General features: G+C 51.7%; 2 protein-coding genes across 4 annotated transcripts in view; both read left to right on the top strand.

The window, feature by feature from the left end:
• DLGAP3 (DLG associated protein 3) overlaps positions 1-13,465 on the top strand; it is a 64,568-nt gene extending 51,103 nt beyond the window's left edge. For both annotated transcript variants that reach the window (XM_056122599.1, XM_056122600.1), the window contains exons 9-12: positions 10,372-10,856; positions 11,347-11,438; positions 11,591-11,734; positions 12,549-13,465. In XM_056122599.1, coding sequence (XP_055978574.1) covers positions 10,372-10,856; positions 11,347-11,438; positions 11,591-11,734; positions 12,549-12,767 — 940 coding nt within the window. In that variant the 3' untranslated portion in view covers positions 12,768-13,465. The remainder of the gene's footprint in view (positions 1-10,371; positions 10,857-11,346; positions 11,439-11,590; positions 11,735-12,548) is intronic.
• A 4,076-nt stretch (positions 13,466-17,541) lies between these two features.
• Positions 17,542-22,907, top strand: SMIM12 (small integral membrane protein 12). Of its 2 annotated transcripts, none has more exons than XM_056123302.1 (2): positions 17,542-17,662; positions 21,985-22,905. In XM_056123302.1, exon 2 carries the CDS (start codon positions 21,990-21,992, stop codon positions 22,266-22,268), a length of 279 nt encoding a protein of 92 aa, XP_055979277.1. In that variant the 5' UTR covers positions 17,542-17,662; positions 21,985-21,989; the 3' UTR covers positions 22,269-22,905. The 2 variants fall into 2 exon arrangements, with proteins under 2 accessions (XP_055979277.1, XP_055979278.1); XM_056123303.1 differs by lacking the exon at positions 17,542-17,662 and adding an exon at positions 17,686-17,886 and having other exon boundaries at positions 21,985-22,907.
• The last annotated feature ends 539 nt before the right edge of the window (positions 22,908-23,446 follow it).

Raw genomic sequence — 23,446 nt, 5'->3', positions numbered from 1 at the left:
AACTTGTGAACTATGTAGGAGAATTTTTTTTTTTGGTTCCCAACATTTTTTCAAGGGAACTACTTTTTCACAGTTGATTTCTAAGTTTGCCACATTGTAGTCAGAGTATGCATTCTGTGTAAGTATCACTTCTGATACTAATTCTTAGAATTTATGGAGGCTTTTTCCACCATATTTAAGAATGATCTATTTCAAATGTTTATCTTTTGTTGTTTTTGAATGATTGATTTACCAGTTTTGAGAGAGGTGTACAAGGAACATTGGCTGGCGCCAGAGAGACAGTCCAAGGCTTCAGGCGCTTGCCTTACATCTGCCTACCCTGGTTTGAGTCCCCGCCACCACCTGTAGTTCCCCCAGAACTACTGGGGTCACTACTGAACACAGAGTCCTGAGTACCATGGTGTGCCCCCTCAGAGAATAACAATAAATAACCCCAAAAATGTTAAACTGAAGCCAGAGCAATAATACAGAAGATACGGTACTTGCCTTGCATCTAACCAACCCTGGTTCGGTTCCTTGTACCATTAAGGGTCAATCCTGACCACAGAACTAGGAATAGTACTAAACACTCCCAGGTGTGACCCCCCCCAGCCCACCCCGTCAAAAAACTTGCTGTGCCCAAGAGATCATACAGGGATGAAAGCTCTCGTGTTTCATGTGGCTGACCCCGGCTCTGTCTTAGGCACTGCGTGATTCCCTGAACAGCACTGGGAGTGACCCTGAGCACAGAGCTAGTCCCCAAGCCAGAAACAAATCAAACAAACAAAAAAAAAAGCGTTGCCCCACCCATGGTTGGGGTTGTATTATTTTCCTTGGTAGTTTTATAAATTTTCTTCGTGTGAGCATGTGCTGTTTAGAAGTAAGTAGGCTTATAATCGTTCTCTCTTCTTGGTGGGTCGTCCCATTCATCTTTCAGTAGACTCAGTTCATCGTTACTAAGGGTGTTTGCCTCGAAGTCTGTTTTTCCTGATTTTCTTTCTACTACTGCTTTCCTTTGTAAATTTTCCCACATGTTTTCCTACCCTTTCAGCTCTCTGTACCCGTATGCTTTAAAATACATCCTTATGTTGCTCGTAAGTAGTATGGAACTAGATTTAGTTGACAAATGTAATCTATTTATACATAACTTGATTATTGATTTCTTTGGAGGGTCTTTCGTCTCAAGCTTTTTCCCGCTTGACATGCTTCTTGTTTGTTTTCCTCTTCCCCTCCCTTTCTGTCTTTTGTTGAACTGATCAAGTTTATCCTTTCTCGTTTTCCCGTCATTGGCTTGGAGGTTTCTATTTCAGTACTGATTTTCCTCCAATTTGTAAGCAGTGACATAATTTCATATTTTCCTAATAAAGTCTAAAATTAGCTTGCATTTTTCTCCCAGGGCCCTTGGAGCACTCCTGCTTCCTCCTTTTCTCTCTCCTCCCATCTTCCAGGCTGTAGTTATCTGGTATTTTGACTATACACCTTAAAAAAAAATTCTGCTAAGTCAGTTGTTACATCTTTTATGGCTTAAGAGTTTAGATTTACAAACACGTTGTAACAATTTATGTGTCCAGTATGACTTGTTACTGCCCAGCTCTTCCTCCTGGGTCCAATTTGCTTTCTGCTGAAGTGCTCCTAAGCTTCGGTCCGTTGAGAGTTGGCATCTCAGTGTGCGCTTTCTGGATTTCCCTGCTAGTACTCACTCCGGCCCCACACCCACACACCTCCTGAATGTTCTCATTTCTCAGAATCTCCTTCCAGGCCATATCCCTGAGTCATGTCCTGACTTTTTAGTCCAAGTCTGTAAATGAAACCACCCTTCTTGGCTGGTGGCTTGAGGTGTGGGGTGCCCTTCCAGCGCCCTAGGGCAGGGTTGGGGGTCTCTCTTCTCACCCTCCCTGAGTATGGCCATCTAGCCTCTGCTTGGTCTGGTAGTCCTGAGGCTCCCTTGGCTTCACATTCCCTTTCACTACTTAGCTTTTGAATTTTGTGACTGTTTCTGGTGCCTGAAAAATCTCTTCCTGTTTGCACGCTCGGTGTGGAGCCAAAAGCCCTTTTCATTATTATTCAGAATTTCTATATTTAGGGGCTGGAGCAATAGCGCAGCGGGTGGGGAGTTTGCCTTGCATGCGACCGACCTAGGTTCGATTCCCAGCATCCCATATGGTCCCCCGAGCACCGCCAGGAGTGATTCCTGAGTGCAAAGCCAGGAGGAACCTCTGAGCATTGCCGGGTGTGACCCAAAAAGCAAAACAAACAAACAGAATTTCTATATTTAGGGGCGGGTAGAAGCTTCCTCGGTTGGTCCCGTCCTCAGCGGATTTGGCTGAGGGCAGCACACAGAAGTAGCTCAGAGCGAGAAGTGTGTGGAGTGACGTGGGGAGAGGTCCGGCAGGCAGAGGCGAAGGACTCGCAGTCTCTTGGGCATTCTGCAAGGTCTGGGAGAGGTAATGGGCATTCTGCGAGGTCTGGGAGGGGTGATCTGGGGCCTGGAGACAGTGTGGGCTTAGTGTCTGTAGAATTGCATTGCTGGGGACAGGTGATGGTGCTGGGAATCCAAAGGAGGTGACAGGTGGGTGGGGAAGAAATTTGGCACATCTCTCTGGCCAGGTTTCCTTGCTTGCCTGCTGAAGGCATCCTTAACCTGCAGCCGTCCTTTCTGTCCCTTCTGTCCCTGGCATTTAAAGTCTGACTTACCACACACCAGGACCCAACTGCCACATGAAAGCGAGCCACAAATACCAGCAGCCTTTCCAGGCTCACTTCCAGGACTGCCCCCCCCCCAACCTCCCTGTTTTCTTGAACTCACTTGTCCTTATTTCTGTCTCTGGTCGTCTCTTTCTGTCTCTATCTGTCTCTGTCTTTCTCTCTCTGTCTCCGTCAGCCTGTTTGTCTCTCTCTTTCTCTCTCTCTCCCTATCTTTAGTTTCCAGGGTGTCCAGGGAGCCAGGATCCATCCTTTTTTGCTTTTCATTGTGTTCTCTGCTAACCTGTTGGTGGAGGAGTTTGTCCTGGGAAGATCCTTCCAGGTGCATCACAAAGGATCTACCCAGGGCAAAGTGCTGATGAGGCTTAGAAATCTACCTGGGGGGAGGGGGTGTTGGAGAGACAGTATAGTGGGTTGGGCACTTGCCTTACATGCAGCTGACCCAGGTTCAATCCCCCAACACCCCATATGGCCCCCTGAGCATAGAGCCAGGAGTAACCCCTGAGCATTGCTGGTTGTTCCCCCAAAGCAAAACAAAACGAAACAACTCTACAGGGCTGTCAGAGGCTGTCCATCCAGTGCCCTCCCCACCACAGCCCCCTCCAAGATTCATCTGTCCATGCATGGGTCCCTGTCATTGGCCAAGTATTGTGCTGAACACTGAGGATACAAAGGTGGACAGACACAGACAGGTGTGCCAGGTGGCTCACCACAACACTGTCCCGAGAATCTCATCAGTGATGGCCAAGCACCACGCCAAGCACCACTGGGACAGGGGTGCAGAGGAAAGGTGTGTGCACTGGGAGAATGTGGCCTAGAGAATCTGGCTTGGCTTCTCCGAGTCATAGTGAGGTCCTGAGGACTGAGCCTTGCGGAATGACGACCTAGTTGGAATGGGATCGGTTCATTAGGCAGAGAAGGATCTGTGTGTGTTCAGGCCCTGTTGCAGGAGGGGGGACATTGAAGGACTAGTCCCAGGACCCTCCGTAGGACGCTCTGGGGCATGCATCTTCCTGGCAGCCTCTGACCATGATGGAAAGAAGACTTCAGGGGCTAGAAATGCAGTCATTGTAGAGTGCTTGCCTTGCGTACATGTGTGAGGTCCTGGGTTTGATCCCTGCATCAGAGACAAGAGAAAAGAATGTTTAATATGCCCTGAATACAGACAGACTTCCTGGGGCCTTGCAGGAACAGGAAAGCTGTGTGATTTTTGCCTCGAACTTTCTCTAACCATGCGGATTCCTTTTGTGCCATCCTCTTCGAGATCCCCTTCGCCCACCCCACTAAGACCAGATCCTAAACTACAGATTTTAGCTAAGACCAAACCAAACCCACCAGGATGTCCAGTTCAGTTTGCTTATCAGAAATACTTGGGAACTACTTGTACTAATTGTTTCTTTGATAAATATAAATTTACCAGATACATAATTAGTATAAGTAGTTCCCAAATATTTCCTGAGACATGTATACAAAAAAAAAATGATCTGTTATTTGCCTGAAATTAGAATTTAACTGGGAGTCCTGTGTTCACAGTAACCCTGTGTGTGTCCAGTTGTGTCCAAGCAGGCTCAGCTGGAGACCTCTGTGCATGAAGGTCCCCACTTTTTCCTTATTTCTGGCTTTGGAAATAACATTTGTATATGGAATGGGATGAAGGATGGGGGTTCCCTTGAGGCCGGGAAAGAAAGCTTCCATCCTCATGAGGTTCTGTTCCAGGAACAGTCCTGCAGATGTGAGTTGCAGACTCACCACCAGCCCCTGTGGGTCACTGCCTGCATTCCCCAACCTGCAACTCTGAGCCTAAGTCTCTCTCACTCCCCACCCCCACTCCAGCTCCCGCTCACTCTTGTTCTCACAGTGCCCAGGCAGGGGGGGGGGGGGGGGCGGCGGGATGCTGAATGCAGGGATCCCATGATGATTGACACTCTCTGACACTTTGTCAGAGAGGGAGCTAGTGCAATGGTGGCACATAGCTGCAATGTCACTGCTCTCCCCCTTTCCTGCCCCCACGCCTCCCGCCTCTGCCAGCCTGCTGCCAGATACTCCGGCAAAACATCTTGACAACTCCTGGATGTTCAACATTTCCTTGGACATCGTGTCTCTCAGGATTAGCCAGTTTCTTCCCAGTGCCTTCTGTGTTATCCCTCAGAGAGTCACGGTAGAAATGTCTCCCTAAAGTAACTGTGATAACAGTTTTCAGAATTTCTAGGACCGTGATCCTCCTTGCCCTGAAGAACTGAAGAGGAGGAGGAGGCGTCCTCGACCTTGTGACAGGCACAGGGCGGAAATCCTGTGAGAGGCATTGTTAGGAATTGGTGGTAATTATAACTGAAGCCAGTTTTGCTCTGTGATTACAGCTGCTGATGAAGACTACTGTCAGCACTGCCAAATCCAGAACCAAATCAGGGCACAAGTCCTCATTTCACTAGTCTGAAAACTAATCCCAGTCACACTGAATCTTATCTGATAACAGAACTTCCCAAAAGAATAACCCAGAGATGATAGGAGTTGATTTCTCTTTCTTAAAAGCCCAGGTAAATTCTGCTATCTGTTTCAGCCTTAGGCCCTTGACTCCTTATCCTCCATCACTTGGCTTTCGCTCTGTGTTACAAAAGGGCTGCTTGAGGTCCAGCCATCAAGCCTGCATTCTAGTTAATAAGGAGGAGTACAGAACAAAGAAAGGCACATTTTCCTTCTAAGAATATTATGTAGAAGTCACACATATCACTTCTGTTTTTATCCTGTGAACTTGAACTCGATTGTATCAGTCCGCTTAACTGCAAGAAAGATTGGTATCTTTATTCCAAGTGGTTATGTGTTTAGTTTTAGAATTGGGGGATCCTATTACTAAGAGGAAAAAAGGAGAATGAATGCTGTGGCATGGTTCATGGTCACTCCCACCCATTCTCCCTTTCTTGCCAACCAACCACTTAACCAAAATTTATATGAGGAACTGCCCTATTTAGTAAGTGAGACAGATATGCAAATGGCTCACAATACAATGTGATATGGAGTATAAAAGAGGTCTTATTCAGAGTGCTGTGGGAGAACAGATGGAAATGATCAACAGCAATCATAATAATTAATGACTACAATACCCTGGCTGGGTTCTCTGTGCTACATTGCCATGATTGTATTTGTTTCGCTTCCTTTCTTTTGAGGGAGAGTTACAAAGCCTCCCGGCTCTCCATTCACAATGGGCAGGCCAGGTGCTGGGCTGAGTCCTTTATATCCATTAACTCATAACAATCCTATGAGCAGGACTAGGATCATTTTCATCTGTACTGGAGGAAAATGAGGCTCGGGCTGCAGGCTGGGTTTTGGACCCCAGCGGTCTAGATTCAGAGCCCAACTCTACTTGACGGCATCCCCCAAAACTGTGCATGCTCACTCCCGCCCCTACCCCATTTCTGTGAGACCACAGCCTTGTCACCAGATTCAGGGTGGGAGTCATCCGGTGGGACATCTTGCTGCTTCAGAGCCAGCCCCTAGCTTGGGTGGGTCTCCTCCCCTGCCTCCTGCACCAGTCTTCTCAGGGATGCCTGTCCTGTCCTTCTGGTGGATGCCAGCCCCTCCCACAGTCCCAGGGGCCAGCCGAGTGACATGGCTGAGAAGTGGCCTCTGAGCTAATTTGATCATTTTCTGATTTGAAGATGTCACTTTGTCTTTCTAAGCCTCAAGGTGCTCATCTGTAAGCCTAATACCCCTAGCAAGGGGTATGTGAGGGCGAAGCAGGAATATATTTCACAAAAAGAACTTAGCACAAAACGAAGTGCTCAGAGGATGTTATTATTTATTCGTCTTCTCGCTGGTCCTTGGCCGACTGCCTCCCTGTTCTCTCTCCTCAATCCATTTATCTTTACGGGTTATGTTAATTTCCTGGTACTGTAATAAATTACCACTAACTTAGAGACATCAGATAATACATATTTATTATTTGACATTTCTAGAGGTCACAAGTCTGAACTGGGTCTCAGAGCACTAAAAATAAGATGCTGGCAGGAGTGATCCCTTCTGGAAAATCTGGAAAGAATCCACTTTGTCCCCTTTTCCAGTTTGTAGAGATTATCCGCTTGCCTGGGCTTGTCGCCCACTTGTCTTTCAAGCCAGCAAGGGGCGGTCCGATCCTGTCACGTCTCCCTTCCCCTTGGATGCTGTTGTCCCAGGTCCTGCCTCCTTCCCTGAGAAGGGCCTTTTGAGAAAACTGGAGGATTTAGGCGCCTCTCAGCTCAGGCTCCTCTCTGGGGTTGGATCTGGGGAGTCCCTTTGCCCTGGGGGGTAACACACTGGCAGATTCTGGGAATCGGAGTATAGACCCCTCCAGACAGCCATTATTCCCCCCCGCCCCACACACACACACATACACACATACCTCACAGGTTCTCTCCCTCTGAGGTATATATGCTCAGACCATCCTATGCAAATATCTCACCTTCCCCTCCCCCAGTTTTCTAGAAATATAATTAACAACTAAAATATCTCTCCCCTAAAGTTACACTATCTTCTCCCTTCTTTTCTCAGCAGAGCTCTTTGTCTTGCCTGGCTTAGCGCAGTAGGTAGCGCGTCAGTCTGGTTTCCTCTACTTCCAGAAAACCCTTGCCATCTGTCTGTCCTGATACCTCAACTCTTTTTATTTGGGAGGTGGGAGGCACTCTAGCAGTGCCCAGGGAATTCTCCCAGCTCAGTGCTCAGGAGTTTATGTTGTTTGGGAGACCAAGCAGTGCTGGGGATTAGACCTGGGCTTTCTCTATGCAAAGCATATGCTGTCTCTGAGCACACCGCCCCCCCCCCCCCCCCCGGCAGTTGTCATCACAGACTTCCCTATTGCCAGTGGCCTCAGGATCAGTGGGTGCCTTCCATTCTTAGGTGACTGCATGGGCCACGTTGGCTCATCACTCCTCCTCAAGGCCCATCTGTCCCCTGCCTTAGGTGACTGTGTCCTGATTTTCTGCTTCTTTCTCTCTGCCTCAGATACTTCCAGAGCTAGGTTGTCTCTGCCGGGACCTGAAATGCCCAGGTTCCACTTTTGGTTCCTTATTCCATTGCTCTGTTTTTGAGGGATTTTGTCTCTGGTCCTCTGGTTTGAGATGCCACTGGTGCAGAGATGACTGACTTGGACTTGCGCTGTGCAGATCTTGGTCCCTGGCTGGGCGTGTTGCTGAGGACTGTGGTCCCAGGAATCCCATAAGCTCGTCAGCTTCCTTGACTTCTCTTGAAGTAGGCATGTGAGAACTCGCTCCCTTGAGAACCGTGAAGCCTGGGCCACTGAGGCTGCCACTGCAGACTGCTCGGTCTGTTTCCATCAAGATGGAGTGTGATCCTCCCAGGACGCCTCAGAGGACAGGTGAAAGACAGCAAGTGCAAAGTCAGAGAAAAGCCTTGTTACCTTGGCGGCTGGAGGATCACAGGTAGGCAGGCAGGGCAGATGAATCTTCCACCATGGGTTTATTGGGTCAGGCTCCACCCTTGTCTGCATGGTTTGCAACCACTGGATCTTAAAGGAACCACAGGCTAACTGAAACCCAAGGGCATCAGAGTGCATCCTTCCAGCTCAGTTACACACCCAGGATTCTTACCAGAGATGGAAGACAACGAACGAATGGGGGATCTCTCTGGGGGCAAGACTGCCAGCTGGTGACAGTCAGGTGGTTGGCAGAGGAAGAGAATGAACAGAGAAGAGGAAGGGAGGAGGTGGAGGAATTAGGCAGGGAAAAGAGTATGCCTCAAGGCTTAGAGTCAGGGCTGTGAATATTCTCCTCATAGGGAAATGCGGGTGAAGAAGAGGCCTGTACCCAGAGTACGTGCTGGACTTGGGTCTGTGTTTGCATAGGAGCTTGAACTTGATCTTGTTGGTGGTGGGGAACTCAGGGAGGGTTTTGAGCAGGGGAATGGGTTGGGCAGAACTCAGCTCTAAGAAGAAAACTGCAGTCCTGGGGATCAGGGTCAAAACGTTGACCTCTGTTTTAAAATATTCACAATAAGTTTTAAGGAGAGGGGCTACCTTGGATGTTAGTGGTGAGTTTGTACCATTTTATAGAGTACGCGAGTGCGAGGATTTGCAGAGCCTGGCAAGTTCCCATGGCGTATTCGATATGCCAAAAACAGTAACAATGATGTGTCTCATTCCCCTGACCCTGAAAGAGCCTCCAGTGTGGCACCATTGGGAAGGATGAGGAAGGAGAGGCTGCTAAAATCTCAGGGCTAGGACGAATGCAGACGTTACTGGTGCCTGCTCTAACAAATTGATGAATAATGGAATGACAGTGATGACGATGATGTGTGTGTTCATGTGACATAGTCATGTATGTGATATACATTATATGACTGGATGGAAGTTGGGAGACTTCCCCAAAGCACATAGCAGCAAAGCCAATATTAGAACTCAGGTCCGACTGTTAGGTCACGGTTTTAATTTTGTGCTATTTTGAGCAGCGGCTGAAGTACCCAAAAGGGGGCTGATTGAGTGGTCTGGGCAGGGCCGATGCCAAGGTGGAGATGCCAAGATGACCAGGCAGAGGCATTGTGGCTGTGTTCTCGCCTTTGCTCTCTCTGGGTGGGGGGCTGGCCCGAGGGCTCACTGGAGACTGCACATGAGTGCATCCCTCGTTCTTGGGTCCTGCCGCATCCTTCTGGGTCTGGTTTCTATGGCAACAGGCTCCCAGCAGGCAGCCTGCCAGCTGGAGGGAAGCAGGCAGGCAAGGCAGACAGAGAGAGAAGGCCTGGGCAGCAAGGGGAAGGCTGAAGTTGTGGGGGTTGGAAGGGTCTCCTGGGAAGCTCAAGGTGCCCTGTGAGCTGGCTCCCAAGTTCCTCTCTGTCCCGTTTGAGTGGGGTGTAGCTAGTTGAGACCATGTGGGCCTTTCTTCTACAAAAGTTTTTTGAATTTAGACGCCCACCTTCTGTTTACCTCTCCACTGCTCTCCATTTCCTTGCTCACCTCCTTCAAGTATTCTGTGACCTGCCAGGGTATCTCAGGGGCCCACTGGCTTCTTCATGGAGAAGAGCCCCTATTCTGAAGTCAGAAATGACGTACAAGGCCAAGTGACTTTCTGTTTTGTGTAGAATTTGCATCTTACTAATTCAAAGACCTTTCCAGGCCTTGGCCATTCCTTCCCACTTAATTCTGCGTAATGGAACTGGCTGGCTAGGCTGAGGGCGGGGCTCCCTGGAGAGGCCCTCCCAGCTGCGGGCACCTCCCTGCCCCCCACAACTCCAGGATGGTTTGAGCCCTGAGCTCAAATCCAGACTCTGCTGCTTTATAGGTAGGTGTTCACGGGTTGTTCGGCCTTAATTGACCCATCGTGCTGAGGATGTATTTGTACAGCTGAAGTAAACTAGCAAAAATATGCTACTGCTTATTCTGAAACACTTCTGTATTCAAATGCCTGGACTCTGGAACCCCCTGTGACTTCACTGTCCCTCCCTGCCTCCCAACCCAGCTTCTGCAGGGGGTGTTCCTTTTGGCCTGTGTCCGTTCTGATCAGTCTATGCTTGTAGTTCTGGCAGCTCGGTATTTCAGGTATCACGCTACGTGGAGGTAAGGGGTACATAACAGTATAGATTGTACCTGTCATGACAGTTGAATTTTCAGATAAATGTCCATTACTGCATCGATTCCCCTTCCATTCCTCCTCCTTTGGGCCCAGGATGCAGGAGTCCGAGGCCAGAGATGACGGTCCCTTCTCTTGCCAGGCGGGCGCGGTTCAAGCGTTCCAACAGTGTGACGGCCGGTGTGCAGGCTGACCTGGAGCTGGAGGGCCTGGCTGGCCTGGCCACAGTGGCCACAGAAGACAAGGCCCTGCAGTTTGGACGCTCCTTCCAGAGGCATGCCTCTGAGCCCCAGCCCGGGCCCCGGGCCCCCACCTACTCAGTCTTCCGCACAGTCCACACGCAGGGCCAGTGGGCCTACCGTGAGGGCTACCCACTGCCGTACGAGCCGCCGGCCAGCAATGGGTCGTCCGGCCCCACCGCTGCCCCCACCCCGGGCCCGGGCTCTGGCCGCCGGGACTCCTGGATGGAGCGCGGCTCCCGCAGCCTCCCCGACTCAGGCCGCACGTCCCCCTGCCCCCGGGACGGCGAGTGGTTCATCAAGATGCTGAGGGCGGAGGTGGAGAAACTGGAGCACTGGTGCCAGCAGATGGAGCGTGAGGCGGAGGACTACGAGCTGCCCGAGGAGAGTGAGTGAAGGGCCTGGGCGGGGGAGACAGTGTCTGGGGTGCGAGGCCACGGGGACTCCGGGGACTCTGGGCTGTCTTGGTGCAGTCGGGATGCTCGGGGTGGGAACTGGGGCGTGGGGGGGGGGGCATGCAGGGCATCCGCTCACCTCTGAGGCCGGAGTGGGGGCAATTCTGAGGGAGTGTGGGGTAGGGGTGAGACACTGTCGTGCCTCTGCACCCCTTATGCAAGGAGGCAAGGAGGAAGCCACCCATGGGAAATGTGTCCTTTTTATTCACCCCAAGAGTGACACCGGGGTGAGGGATGGTTCTGTCAGTGGGTTGGGCTTGTTGGGTTGGGTTGTGTCTAAGGCCGCTTTCCATCAGAAACTGGAAATCTGTCTGGGGAAGCATGGACAGGCGCTTTCCAGAGTCGTGGGGGGCAGGGGCAGGGTTCAGGGTGGGTGGGGGGCGGGTCAGGTAGGGCTGACTCCATGGTTCCCCTGCTGTCCAGTCCTCGAGAAGATTCGCAGCGCTGTGGGCAGCACCCAGCTTCTCCTGTCCCAGAAGGTCCAGCAGTTCTTCCGGCTGTGTCAGCAGAGCATGGTGAGGCCGCGGCCCTGGGTGTGTGGCTGCCCGGGCGGGAGGTTGAGTGTTGATGCCCGGGAGGCAGAGGCCTGTGGAGGGTTGAACTCCGGGCAGTGAGGCCGGGCTGGGGCGCTCTCTCACTGCTGTGTCTCCGGTGCCCATTCCTGCAGGACCCCACTGCGTTCCCCGTGCCCACCTTCCAGGACCTGGCGGGTTTCTGGGACCTCCTGCAGCTCTCCATTGAGGATGTGACCCTCAAGTTCCTGGAGCTACAGCAACTCAAGGCCAACAGCTGGAAACTCCTGGAGCCGAAGGTGTGCTGAGGTCCAGGCCAGCAGGCCAGAGTGGGGGAATGCCCTTCCCATGATGGGGGGCTGAGGGGAGGAGGAGGAGGACTCATGGGGAGCAAGGGCTCCTTGACCATTTCCTTCCATATGAACTCACTCCGTGTCGCACTCTGTGTCCCCAAACCGCTGCTGCCTGAGCTGCCAGAGCCTGCAAGACTGCAGCCCCCTCCAGAGCAGCCAGCGTTTAAGGGGGCAGAGCTAGAATCCCAGAGGGGCAGACTGCCCAGCTCCTGCTCAGTGCTGGGTGGCCTCCAGCCCTCATGCTCCTAGACCTGGTTCCTGATGAGACCCAGGAGCGGGTGGGGACGGGTACCCTGTCCCAGAAGCTGGTGGGGAGGCGCACCCTGTCCCAGATCCCAGGAGCCAGTGGGGAGGCACACCCCTGTCCCTTCTGGGGGGTAGGGGCACGGGAGCTGGTGAGGAGGCACACCCCTGTCCCTTGGGGCGGGGGAGAGAGGAGTGGGGACACCGAAGCCGGTGGGGAGGCGCACCGCTGGCCCTTTTGGGGGGGTGGAGGCGCGGGAGCCGGTGAGGAGGCGCATCCCTGTCCCTTTTGCGGGGTGGAGGGGTAAGAGCGGTGGGGAGGCTCACCCCTGTCCCTGGCGGGCGGGAAGGGAGTGCAGGAGCCGGCCTGGACCGAAACCTCGGCTGGAGCCAGGTGGAGAGCGGTGTCTCCAGGGGCCCTGGGGCCGTCCAGGGTGAGCGGGGAGGGTCGGGCCCTGTCGGTGCTGGGGCCCCGGGCCGCGCGCCTCCCGCACTCAGCCCCGCCCTGTGCCCGCAGGAGGAGAAGAAGGTGCCTCCGCCGATACCAAAGAAGCCCTCGCGGGGCCGGGGCGTGCCGGTGAAGGAGCGCTCCCTGGACTCGGTGGACCGGCAGCGGCAGGAAGCGCGCAAGCGGCTCCTGGCGGCCAAGCGCGCCGCCTCCTTCCGCCACAGCTCGGCCACGGAGAGCGCCGACAGCATCGAGATCTACATCCCCGAGGCCCAGACCAGGCTGTGAGCGGGCGGCCCGCCCGGCCCGGGGCCCGGCCCGCGGTTTTCTACCCGTACTGTACACCCAGCGTCGAGGTCACTGTGAACGCGGGCCGCCCCGTGCGCCCGCCCGCCCGCCCGCCCGCCGGCACCGCGCGCCCGGCTCCTCCTGCCCGCACACCCGCGCGGGGTTTTTACCGCCCTGACATCCGCGCCAAGGCGCCCGGGCCGGGCTGGGGGCCGTGCCTCTGCGCCCCGCGCCCCCTCCCGGACCCCCTCCCGCCTGGTCCGACGCTTCGTCCCCACCTCCTCCCCCCTGGGCACCATCTCTGCCATTACTCTCCCCACCACCTCCACCACCACCTCCAACACCACCACCACCACGGGCCAGGCCGGGCCGGGTCCCCCATCTGGGCTCTGCGTACCCCCCCACCCCGCGGGGCTGGGCTTCGTGGGGATCAAGCTTCGTGGCTTTTTATGAAGAATCCCGAACCCCGCCTCGGAGTCCGCCCCCACCCCCCCTCCCAGGGGCTCCATCCTCAGCCCTCAGCCCACCGGGCCCAGGGACCACAGTGGCTGGACCAACCCAGGACCAGGGCACCTGGGCCTCTCCCTTCTCCCAGCTGCTGGGGAGGGGAGATGGGGGCTTCCCCTCACCACACCTGTGGCTGTTCCCACACCCCCTTGAGTATCCCAGGAAAAATAAAACGGCAGAACTGCACTCGGCCGCTGCTCTCTCCGGAAGTTGTGTGTGTGGGAGAGGGTGGGCGGGAGGAGCGGTTGGTGGCCACAGAGGAACCGGCCGGTTCAGGAGGGTTCGTGGGTCACTGCCGGGGGTTTCCACTTTTCTTCTGCTGCCTAAACAGGCCCTCTACCTCCCGGTGCTCAGAAACCCCGCCATCTCCACCCCCAGGCCAGTTGCCGCCTAGTGACCAGGGCCTTGTCCTCCTCCTGAGGATGGTCTTCCCACTGGGCTTGCCCTTCATGAACTGAAGCAGTCAAACTTCACTTTCGAGACCACTCTGTGGAGCCTCCTGGCAGTTAGGGTAACTCAGGATGCCGGCCACGAGTCAGGCAGGGGCCAAGCATTTTACATGAATGTGGCTCTTCCTGTGTCATACCAGAATGCTGAGAGTTAGGAAGACCAGAGTGAGCTGTGCATCACAGGACTAGGTGGCAGGCACAGATCTGTGACTGTCTGATCCAGAAAAGGGTTTGGAGGCTACCCTCACCCAGTGCGATGCCTTTATGCTCCTGGAACTGCCCTGGGGCTGAGCTGAGGTATCATCCCAGGCCAGGAAAAAAACTGTTCCAAGGAGCTGCAGTTCTTCTGGGTCGCACCGGACTAACCAACTCTTTTCATTCATCACTCAGGAAACATTTATCAGGAACTGCTCTTGGTATGCCCAGCGTTGGGGAGATAGCCCTGGACATGTGTCATTTCTGCCCTTGTAGAACTTACGGTCTTCTGGGAAAAACTGATAAGTAAGAAAGCATTTACAAGAGAGGCATAAATGCCAGAGAGATGACTAGGGATTAGCCAATGAAGAAAGTCTTGAGCTGGGAAGAATATTCCCAGGTAAGGCAATGGCTGAGCAAAGGTATGGAAGAGAAAGGCTTTGGCAGAAAGAGCATGGATTTTGCTGGGCTATAAGGTCAATTGGTGGTGAGTGGACCTGGTTCCTGAGACTGTATGTAGGGTTTTGAATAGGATAGTGTCATAAACAGGGATTTTGCAGGCTAGCAGGAAGACTACTGAAAAGTAAGTAATCATATACATATGGGCACACATACGAGACTAATGGGAAGGCAAGACACACACACACACACACACACACACACACACACACACACACAGAATGCCCATGTGATCTATTCTCCAAAGTGAATCATCTTGGAGCATATCCCCAAAGAATCATGTGCTCTGTCTAAGATGTAGTGGGAAGACTGCTCTTGGATGAGTTATAAACTGGCATTTTAGTGTTGGAGACCTAGTCCGAAGGTTAAAGTTACAGCTGCCACCCTGGTAACCCCAGTTCAAATCCTGTCACCACGTTCCTCCAGCACTGCTAGATGTGCCCCCTGAGTACTGCTGGGGAAAACATCCTGTCCCACACGTTCCAGGTGATTACAGAAAATGCTCCCTTGTCTATTTTCTGTATACTTGCCAAGTGAGGCTTGGAGGGCTCACTTTTTCCCTCTGACATGCCATTGTCATCTCTAAAATTGTGACCTGGGTAAGGTATAGACTAGAAAGTGCTCAGGGCAATGTTATGAAGTCAGTGCTGTCACCCCATTTTTGAGACAAGAAGATGGAGGCTTGGAGGGATTAAAGGACTTACCCAAGACAGAAAGCCTGGAAATAGCCTGTTAGTGACCTTCTATGGCCTAGGTCTTTCCCACAAACTGGTCAAAGCATTCTGGGATTATGAGGTGTGGGAGTGGGTGTTGGAACAGTCTTTATGCGTAAGTGTATCCATTCTGCTGCAGATGTGATGTGAAATGCTCCCATGAGGCTGATGTAGAGGCCTCCCCATTGGCGCTGCGATCTGTGTAGCAATGCTGACTGCAAAGCTGGGCTCTGCCCCTTGGCATCTTCTCAGCTGGCATATGAGCAGAAATGTTGGCTACAAAGGGGATGTCTGCTCTCCCAGAGGTGCCCAAAAGACCCAGGGAAGCTGTCTCTGGCTGCCAGGAGTCTAAGAGAGACTTTTGTAAGTTCGGCCTTTTAAACTGTGTCTTGGGGAATGAATTTGAGTTATGCAGCAAAGATAGGGAGAGCATTTGTTTCAGGCAAATGGGCCAACCTTGCTAAAGACGTGCAGATGTGTATAATGAAGAGGATGGGGAAGAACTGACAGGTTAGCACAGGGTGTGGAGCACATAGAGATGTGTCCAGAAAATCCAAGGGGTGAGCTGGAGATTTCTGGACCTTGTTTTGTTTTTGAAGGACCCTTTGGCCAGCAGAAGGGAAATGAACCAGAAGAACAGCAGTGGAAGTCAGGGAGACTATTGAGGGAAATGGTGCAGGTAAGAGGATGATTACTTTGAGAAACTTTAGTAGGTGCTAGGAGTTGGAACTGGGGAATCATTCAAAGATGGAAAGGCCTTAAAGATGGCACTTAGGCTTATTGCTTAATGAATAAGCAGTACCATACATGGATACACGAAATTTCAGAAGAAATAGACTAATACTAAACATTCAACTCATAATTTACTGGGTCAAGCACCTACTAAGATGACTTGCTACTCAGTTCAACCCTGGAAAATGGGTACTAGAATTAACTTCACCTCCATCCTTTCCTCCCTCCTTCCCTCCCTCCCTTTCTTCCTTCCTTCCTCTCTTCCTCTCTTCCTTCCATCCTTCCTACTATTTCTCTCTAGGTCTCACATATGCAAGGCATATGCTTTACTGCTGAGCTATATCCCTGTCCCTGTCCCTCTTATTGAACGTAAGAGATTTTTTTTTCTGAGCATAGTAGGCAACAGATGCAAGATTTAAACTCATGTCTGATACCTCAGTCTGAGCCCCACCAAGGTCTGTTGGGCAAAACTGCCAACTTACACTCAGCTTGAGGGCAGGTTCTTCTAGGGGCTCCTCCTGTGTGCTACTATGCATTCTTCCCCCAATATTTCTTATGCTTTGTTGGCATTTTGTAGAAGGGTATGCTTCTCCATATGGCAGAGAGCTCCTTAGGGTAGCTTGGGCCTTGTAATGCACACCTTCAGTGCCTAGAACATGTTCACTGCTCCTGCTAGCTTTTCTATGCAATTCTATCCCTTTGTCATGAAACATTCAACTAGTGAACAAATTCTGCTAATCATGATATTTTTAATGACATTTCTGTGTACACTTCCTTTCTCTCCATTTCTACAGTGAGACCTTAGCACTGAATTTAGAACTTAGAGGAATTTTCTAACCTGATAATGTAGTCCAGAAGGCTTTCTGGCTCTTTAAACTTGACAAATAAGCCAGAGCAATATTGGTTACTTCCCTTCCCCCAAGTGGGGGGAATGATGCTCTGGATAGATGAAGAAAAGAATAAAGAAAAACCAAGGACTGTGAAACATCTTGTTCTGCATAAGGGAATACGAGGGGTTTTGTACGTGTTACTAAATATAAATGTATCAGGCTGAGACTTGTGAATAAGGTGGGAAAGGCAGGGCTAGATGCGGGCACACAGAGCTTAAGCTTTGGTGTTTTAAACTGTGTTACAATAGATGTCTGAGCAGGGTGCAGAGAAGGAACAGAGAGGTAGAGTGAATATTTGTTCTTGAAGGGTCAGGTAAGACTTAGATTTGACTTATTTCAATGGCTGATTAATAATGTACCTTTTATTTCCCCCATGTGCTGGGCACAGAAATTTACATATACAATATCACCTAACCCTTGTGATAGTCTATGAAACAAATGTCATTACATTTACATCAAAGATGTAAGGATGTTCAGACAATGTCCTCAAGGTCACGCAGCTAGAAAGCCAGCCCAGAGTACTCACGCTATCCAAAGAGTCCTTAAGCATCAGATTACCTAAAGCTAAGAAATGATTTTTGAGGTCAGGGAGCATGGCTTTGTTTTTTTGCCGTCTAAGACACCTAATCAGATCGGTTGAATAAACGAAAAAGAATGACCTTTTAAGTTTCCCCCAGCAAAAGTCGCCGGTGACGCCGCTGGGATTCTCCTGGCCATGAGGGGGCGCTGTGGCCCGCCCCACGCAGCGGGCTCCCATGGCGGACGCCTCGCTCCTTCCGTTCCCTTGACGGGAGCGCAGCCAATCCCGGCGCTCCGAGGGCCGGGGGGCGGGGCCCCGGGGCGCGGCCCCGCGGGCCGCTGGGAGCGGCGGCGGCGGCGGCGGCGTCCGTGTGCCCGACGCTGGCGCGTGAGGGCGGTGGCCGGCCGGAGCCGCGTGGGCGGCGGCGCAGGTGAGCGCGCGGAGCCCGCGGACAGTTTCCTTCCCCGAGCGGCTGCCGGGCCGGCCGGCTGTCGTGGCGACGGCTGCAGGTCATGCCCTCCGAGGGGAGGAGTGGTCACGAGTGTCCTGCCCTTGAGCAGCCCTGACAGTTCCCAGTCTCCGCGGGGCTCGGCGTGCCCAGGCTCCCCGCCGACCCCCCTCTGCAGCCGGGGCTTTTCGGCCGCGGGCGCTCGGGTGAGGACGGACGCCGAGGTCGCCACGAACTTGGTCGCGGAGGGTCCCAGCCCCCGGGCCCCCGGTGCGGGTAGAGAGGGGGGAAGACACTCGTCCCGGGCTCGGACTTGGCACTTGCGTTCCCGGACCGGGTTCCGGTGATGGGTCAGGGTGAATTCTTCCACCCTCTCCGCTCTCCTGTGCCCTCGTGAGCGATTGTCAGCATCTCAGGCCGTGACTTTGGATCTCTGGCCCTCCAGGGCCCCAGCCACAAGAACAGCGCTCCTGGCCAGGGCTGCCCGGTGCACCCTACCGGCCGCGTCGTTCTCCCTCCTGGCTGCGCGTGCAATTGCGTATCCCCGAGCGGGGCACTTTGTCCTTGTGGGTTCTGCGGTGCTGGGTCTGAGTTTCGAGCATCGTGCAGTCGGCAAAGGCACCTGCCGTCTTTCCTGCATCCTTTTGAGGGCGGGTGGGTGGACGACTGCCGTGGTTTACTCTTAGTGAACTGCTGGAGCAGTCATTCATTCAGCAGACTTCTTGAGCAGCTTGTGCAAGGCAGGGGCAGGGTGAGGGTGAGAGGGCTGGGGGGTGAATAGGGACCACCATGGGACCACACACAGCCGCTCCTTGCTCTCAGAAAAGTGTTTTGGCAAATGCTGATGGATGGAATAGAGGGGCACCAGTCAGTGTCTAATACAGAAAAAGATGGGTTCCAATTGTTAAGTCCCCGTATTGACTTACTTGGGAACTCTCAAGAGTGTGAGCTGGATGTCAGGGAATTTGTACTTGTTGTGAGAGATCATACCATACTCATTGTAGACTCATAGTATGTTTTGGGGCCACTTTTGCCAGTGCTCAGGGCTTACTCCCAGCTCTGGACTCAGGGATCACTCCTGGTGGATCTTAAGGGAACATAGGGGGTGACAGGGAACACACTTGGGCTGGTAGTGTTGTGCCTACCCACTAACTCTTCAACCCCATCATTTTTGCTGTTTAAAGACTGAATGGAGAGTTGCTGTGTAGGGAAAGTATTTACTTTATCCAGTATTACTTGAAGGGAAGAAAATAGAGAATGGGCTTGAGGTGCTTCACATATGCCTCTTCCAACAACTTCGAAGTCTTATAATTTCACAAATTTTGGAGATTAAACCTTAGAATCTTAGAGGTGGCAAAAGGGGGGAGCTCTTTCTGGGTAGTCAGATGTCAAATCTTGAAAGGAGAAGCACTGCAGGCATTTCTCCCCAGGTTGAAGATTTGGAAAGAAACTTCACCTATCCTATCTACTGTGTGTTTTTGCACTAGAAAGAGCCCAGATTTTGACGCTAGAGAGATCTGGGTTCAAAATTAGGAGCAACAGCCCTTCTAGGCAGTTAACATAATGTCCCTGAACCTTAGATGAAAATGTTGGCTAATAGTTTCTGACTGTGGAAGTATTTACTTATTTGTTTTGGGATTTGAAGCCACACTGGCTGATGCTCCTGGCTATACTCTCAGGGTTCATTTCTGGCGATGTGTGGTGTGGCTGGTATATTGGGGCTGGGGGGACCCAATGTGGTACAAGGGATTGAACCCTGATCCGCCTCAAGGCAATCACCCTACCTCTGTACTATCTTTGGCTCAGGGAGGTGTTTTAAAAATGAAGTGGTAACTAAAGTATGACTTGTCCAGCACAATCCTTAGTGCAGACAAAGAACTTAGATGGTGATTTTGGAGCTGGATGCTGCTTTCCCTAGAGGGAGGTCCACTGGGTCCTTTTTGATTCTTCTAAAGAGAACCTGAACCAAAGGAAAGTGTGGCTTATCCTCAGGGAGGTTTTGATCACATTAGACCAGAAGTAGCTGAGTTGGAGCCATATATATATATATATATGGCTACAAATTGACATTTTATTTTATTTATTTCATAGGAGCCACCCTATAAAATGGTGCTCAAGGGCTACTGGGGCCATGCCCAGCAGGTCTTCAAGAGCCATGTGTAAAGGGGATCAAATATGGGCTTTGGTGTGCTAGGTAGGTGCTCTATCATATGAACTGCCCCCCTCGGTTCCTATTTCATTTGATTAATTTTTGTACGGGGTTCAAACCTAGGACCTCACATATGCAAGGCAAATGCTCTACCACTGAACTACATCTCTGACTTCCTTTTATTATTATTTAGTTTTTGGATCACACCCGACAATGCTCAGGGGTTACTCCTGGCTCTGCCCTCAGGAATCACTCCTGGCGTTGCTCAGTGGACCATTTGGGGTCGAACCTGGGTCGACCTCATGCAAGGCAAGTGCCCTCCCTGCTGTACTGTCTTTCCAGCCCACCTTTTATATTTTTAAGAATATTTATTTATTATTCCGCATCCCTTTTATCATTGTCATCGAGCCTAGGGGTGCTGCACACTTGGCCACAGTGCTGGCTGGCCCTTGACACCTGACTTAGCGTGCTCACACTCAGTGGGTTAGGCTGTGCCACTGCTGAGCCCAAGTGGCATTGTCACGGGGCTCATGCTTGGCATGTGGGATGATGCCAGAATGGAACTTGTTTGCTTGCCCTCACCTGCAAGACACTGAGCCTGCCCCCAGCCTCCCTCTCACCCAACAAGGACTTTCAGATGAATGACTTGGGACAGTTTTTTCCCTTGGGATAATATCATCCTCCTGCAAGGGTGGATGTGAGGCTTAAAACCCACTGACAGGGTCAGTGGTAACTATTGTCATTGTTAAGATAATAGTGAAAAACTGAGAGTTGTCTGTAATAGTCTTCATAATTTGAGACTAATTTGGCCTTCAATGTGACTTAATGTTTGTGGTTTTAGATTATTTCCGTGCTTTTTTTGCTTTATTTCAAGTGACCTTGGGATCATTTCTTTCTTTCTTTCTTTTTTTTTTTTCCCCCTGTGATTGCTTGAGAATTTTTTCAAGTCCTTTTTTGTTTTGGTTTTGAATTTTGGGTCACACCTGGTGGTGCTCAAGCCTTACTCCTGGCTCTGCACGCAGGGATCACTCCTGGTGAGGCATGGGGGATCCTAGAGGATGCTGGAAATTGAACTCTGATCAGCCCCAAGCAAGACAAATGGCCTACCCAGCCCTAGAATTTTCAAGTCCTAGTGGGTCCAGTGTTTGGTAAACGAGTTTGTGGTATTTTCAGGAGTTTCTGATATGTGCTCAGGGTGTGACTGAAGAGAGTGTAATTTGAAAGTGATTGAATCAGCAGATTGGTAAAGTATTGTTAGAAAAACTAAGTTCACAATAGGCGAAATCCATGATCTTTTTTACCTAAAATACAGAATCTTAGACTTTTTTTTTCAGGGGGAGTATGGTGGAGAGAGAGAGAGAGAGAGAGACATACCAGGCAATATTCAGGGCTTATTCCTGCCTTTGTGCTTAGTGATTACTCGTTGTGGGCTTGGGGAGAAGATATGTGGGGATTAAACTGGAGTAAGGGGGCAGGAACGATAGCACAACGGGTAAGGCGGTTGCCTTGTATGTGGCTGACCTGGGTGTGATTCCCAGCATCCCATATGGTCCCCCAGCACCACCCAAGAGTGATTCCTGAATGTAGAACCAGGCAAAATATCTGACTACTACTACTGCTGGGTGTGGCCCAAGAAAACAAAACCGAAAAGGGGTCAGCCTTCTGCAAGGCAAAGCACTGTAACTTCTGTACTGTCTCTCCAGCCTGCCCCTTAAACTTTCAGTGAGGCAAAGGAGATTCTTCATGTAGATTCACAGTGGGGCTGGACTCGCAGAGGCATTTCTCAGAGCCACGGGTTCCTGTGTTCTTGAAATGAGGGCACAGTGTATGGATGTTGGTGGACCTGGGGTTGGCAGCAGCTCAGTGCTTCATTAGGTGAGGCCCAGTGGTCTTCTCGGGGCAGTTGTGCCTTAGCCATCTGCAGTTACTGTGATAACGCGGAGATGCTTCCGCCATTCCCTCATAGTTGGATTCCCCTCCTTTCCTAGATTGTTTCAGGGACCCACCTGTTTCACAACGCTAGCCCATCTCTTGCCGGGCTGTGCCTGGGCTGGCTACTCTGTAGGTTGTGCCAGGTTGTCTGGTAAGTTGAGAGCCCTGGGGGAGGGGAAAGGGTGCTGGTGTCTCCCTAATGCTGCCTCGTGCTCCTCTGCAGATGTCATGTGGCCCGTGTTCTGGACCGTGGTGCGTACCTATGCCCCCTACGCCACATTTCCTGTGGCCTTTGTGGTCGGGGCCGTGGGCTACCACCTGGAATGGTTCATCAGGGGAAAGTCTCCCCAGCCCGTGGAGGAGGAGAAGAGCATCTCCGAGCGGCGGGAGGAGCGCAAGCTGGACGAACTGCTCGGCAAGGACCACACCCAGGTGGTGAGCCTTAAGGACAAGTTGGAATTTGCGCCTAAAGCTGTCCTGAACAGAAACCGCCCGGAGAAGAATTGATGGAGGGCATGGCCCTCCGCATCCTTCCAGGGCCCATGACTAGTCCTGCTGCCACATTCGCCGAGCCTCAAGACCCACATCTCATTTGTTTTGCTGCTGCTTCCGGCCCCTCCTGCACCACCCTGTCATACCCATTCTGCCCGCACATGTTCCAGCAGCTGAGAGGCCAGCAGAGAGGAATGCCCCTGGGCACTCTGGGGTACAGGCTGCAGCTACTGTCCGGCGGCCATGACTCGGGCCTCTGCGTAGGGCACACAGCTGGGAGGACTGTTAGGAAAAGAACTTTCCCTCCCCGTCTCCCTGGAGAGACGGCTTGGCCTCAAGCGATGGGGTGTTGGGGCCGGGGCTGTTGTCTTCAGGAGGGATTTGTACATGTCTAGCTCCAGGTCACACTAGAATTCAAAACTACCTGGTTCTCCTTGTTAGTTTGTCTTGTTCTTTGTGCTCATTCTTCCTGATTCTCCTTTCGGCTCCAGAATGGGATTCTCCAAGGAAGGAAAGCAGTTTTCTGTTCTTGAGAGCCCAGCTCTTCCTCTGAGAGCAGGTGAATTTGCTGGGAAACACCTTTTAGTCCCCATCACTGTGTAGTGCACAACTCAATTAAAGTGGCAATTGAGAAACATTCTGGTAGAATCCTGTCTTCGAGAGGGCATTTGGGGTTTTCTTAGGACATAATCAAGTAACAGCAGTTCAGGGTAAGAGAACATGGGTCCTTTGCCCAGGGATCTGGAAAACCCTGGAAATTTCAGTATCGTAGATACTGAATATTTAATACTTTGATATTTGAAGTGTAGGTTCTCAAGAGCCTTTTGCCATGATAGCAGGAGGCTTTATTACAGTACTTAAATGTTTTCTGCAGTGTGGGGAATACTGCCAGTAGCATGTTGGATTCGTTACACATTTGATTTTGAAATAATTTTTTGTTTTGTGTTGGGACACACCTGCCAGTGTCAGGGCTTGCTCCTGGCTCTGCTTCAGGAATCACTCCTGGCAATGCTTGGGCACCAATGGATGCCAGGGATCAAACCTTAGCCATGTGCAAGACAAGTGCCCTACCTGCTGTATTATCACTTCGGCCCCCTGTTTTGAATTAATTTTTGTTGTCGAGTTTTACTGTGGCCAAATGTTTCACAGCCCTCACAATCAAAATTCAGATTTATTATTACACATGGGGTTGC

Source organism: Sorex fumeus, unplaced genomic scaffold (assembly GCF_029834395.1).
Source record: "Sorex fumeus unplaced genomic scaffold, SorFum_2.1 ptg000047l, whole genome shotgun sequence".
NCBI lineage: Eukaryota > Metazoa > Chordata > Mammalia > Eulipotyphla > Soricidae > Sorex > Sorex fumeus.
The sequence above is the reverse complement of the archived record's forward strand: the minus strand, read 5'-3'. Positions and strand labels throughout refer to the sequence as shown.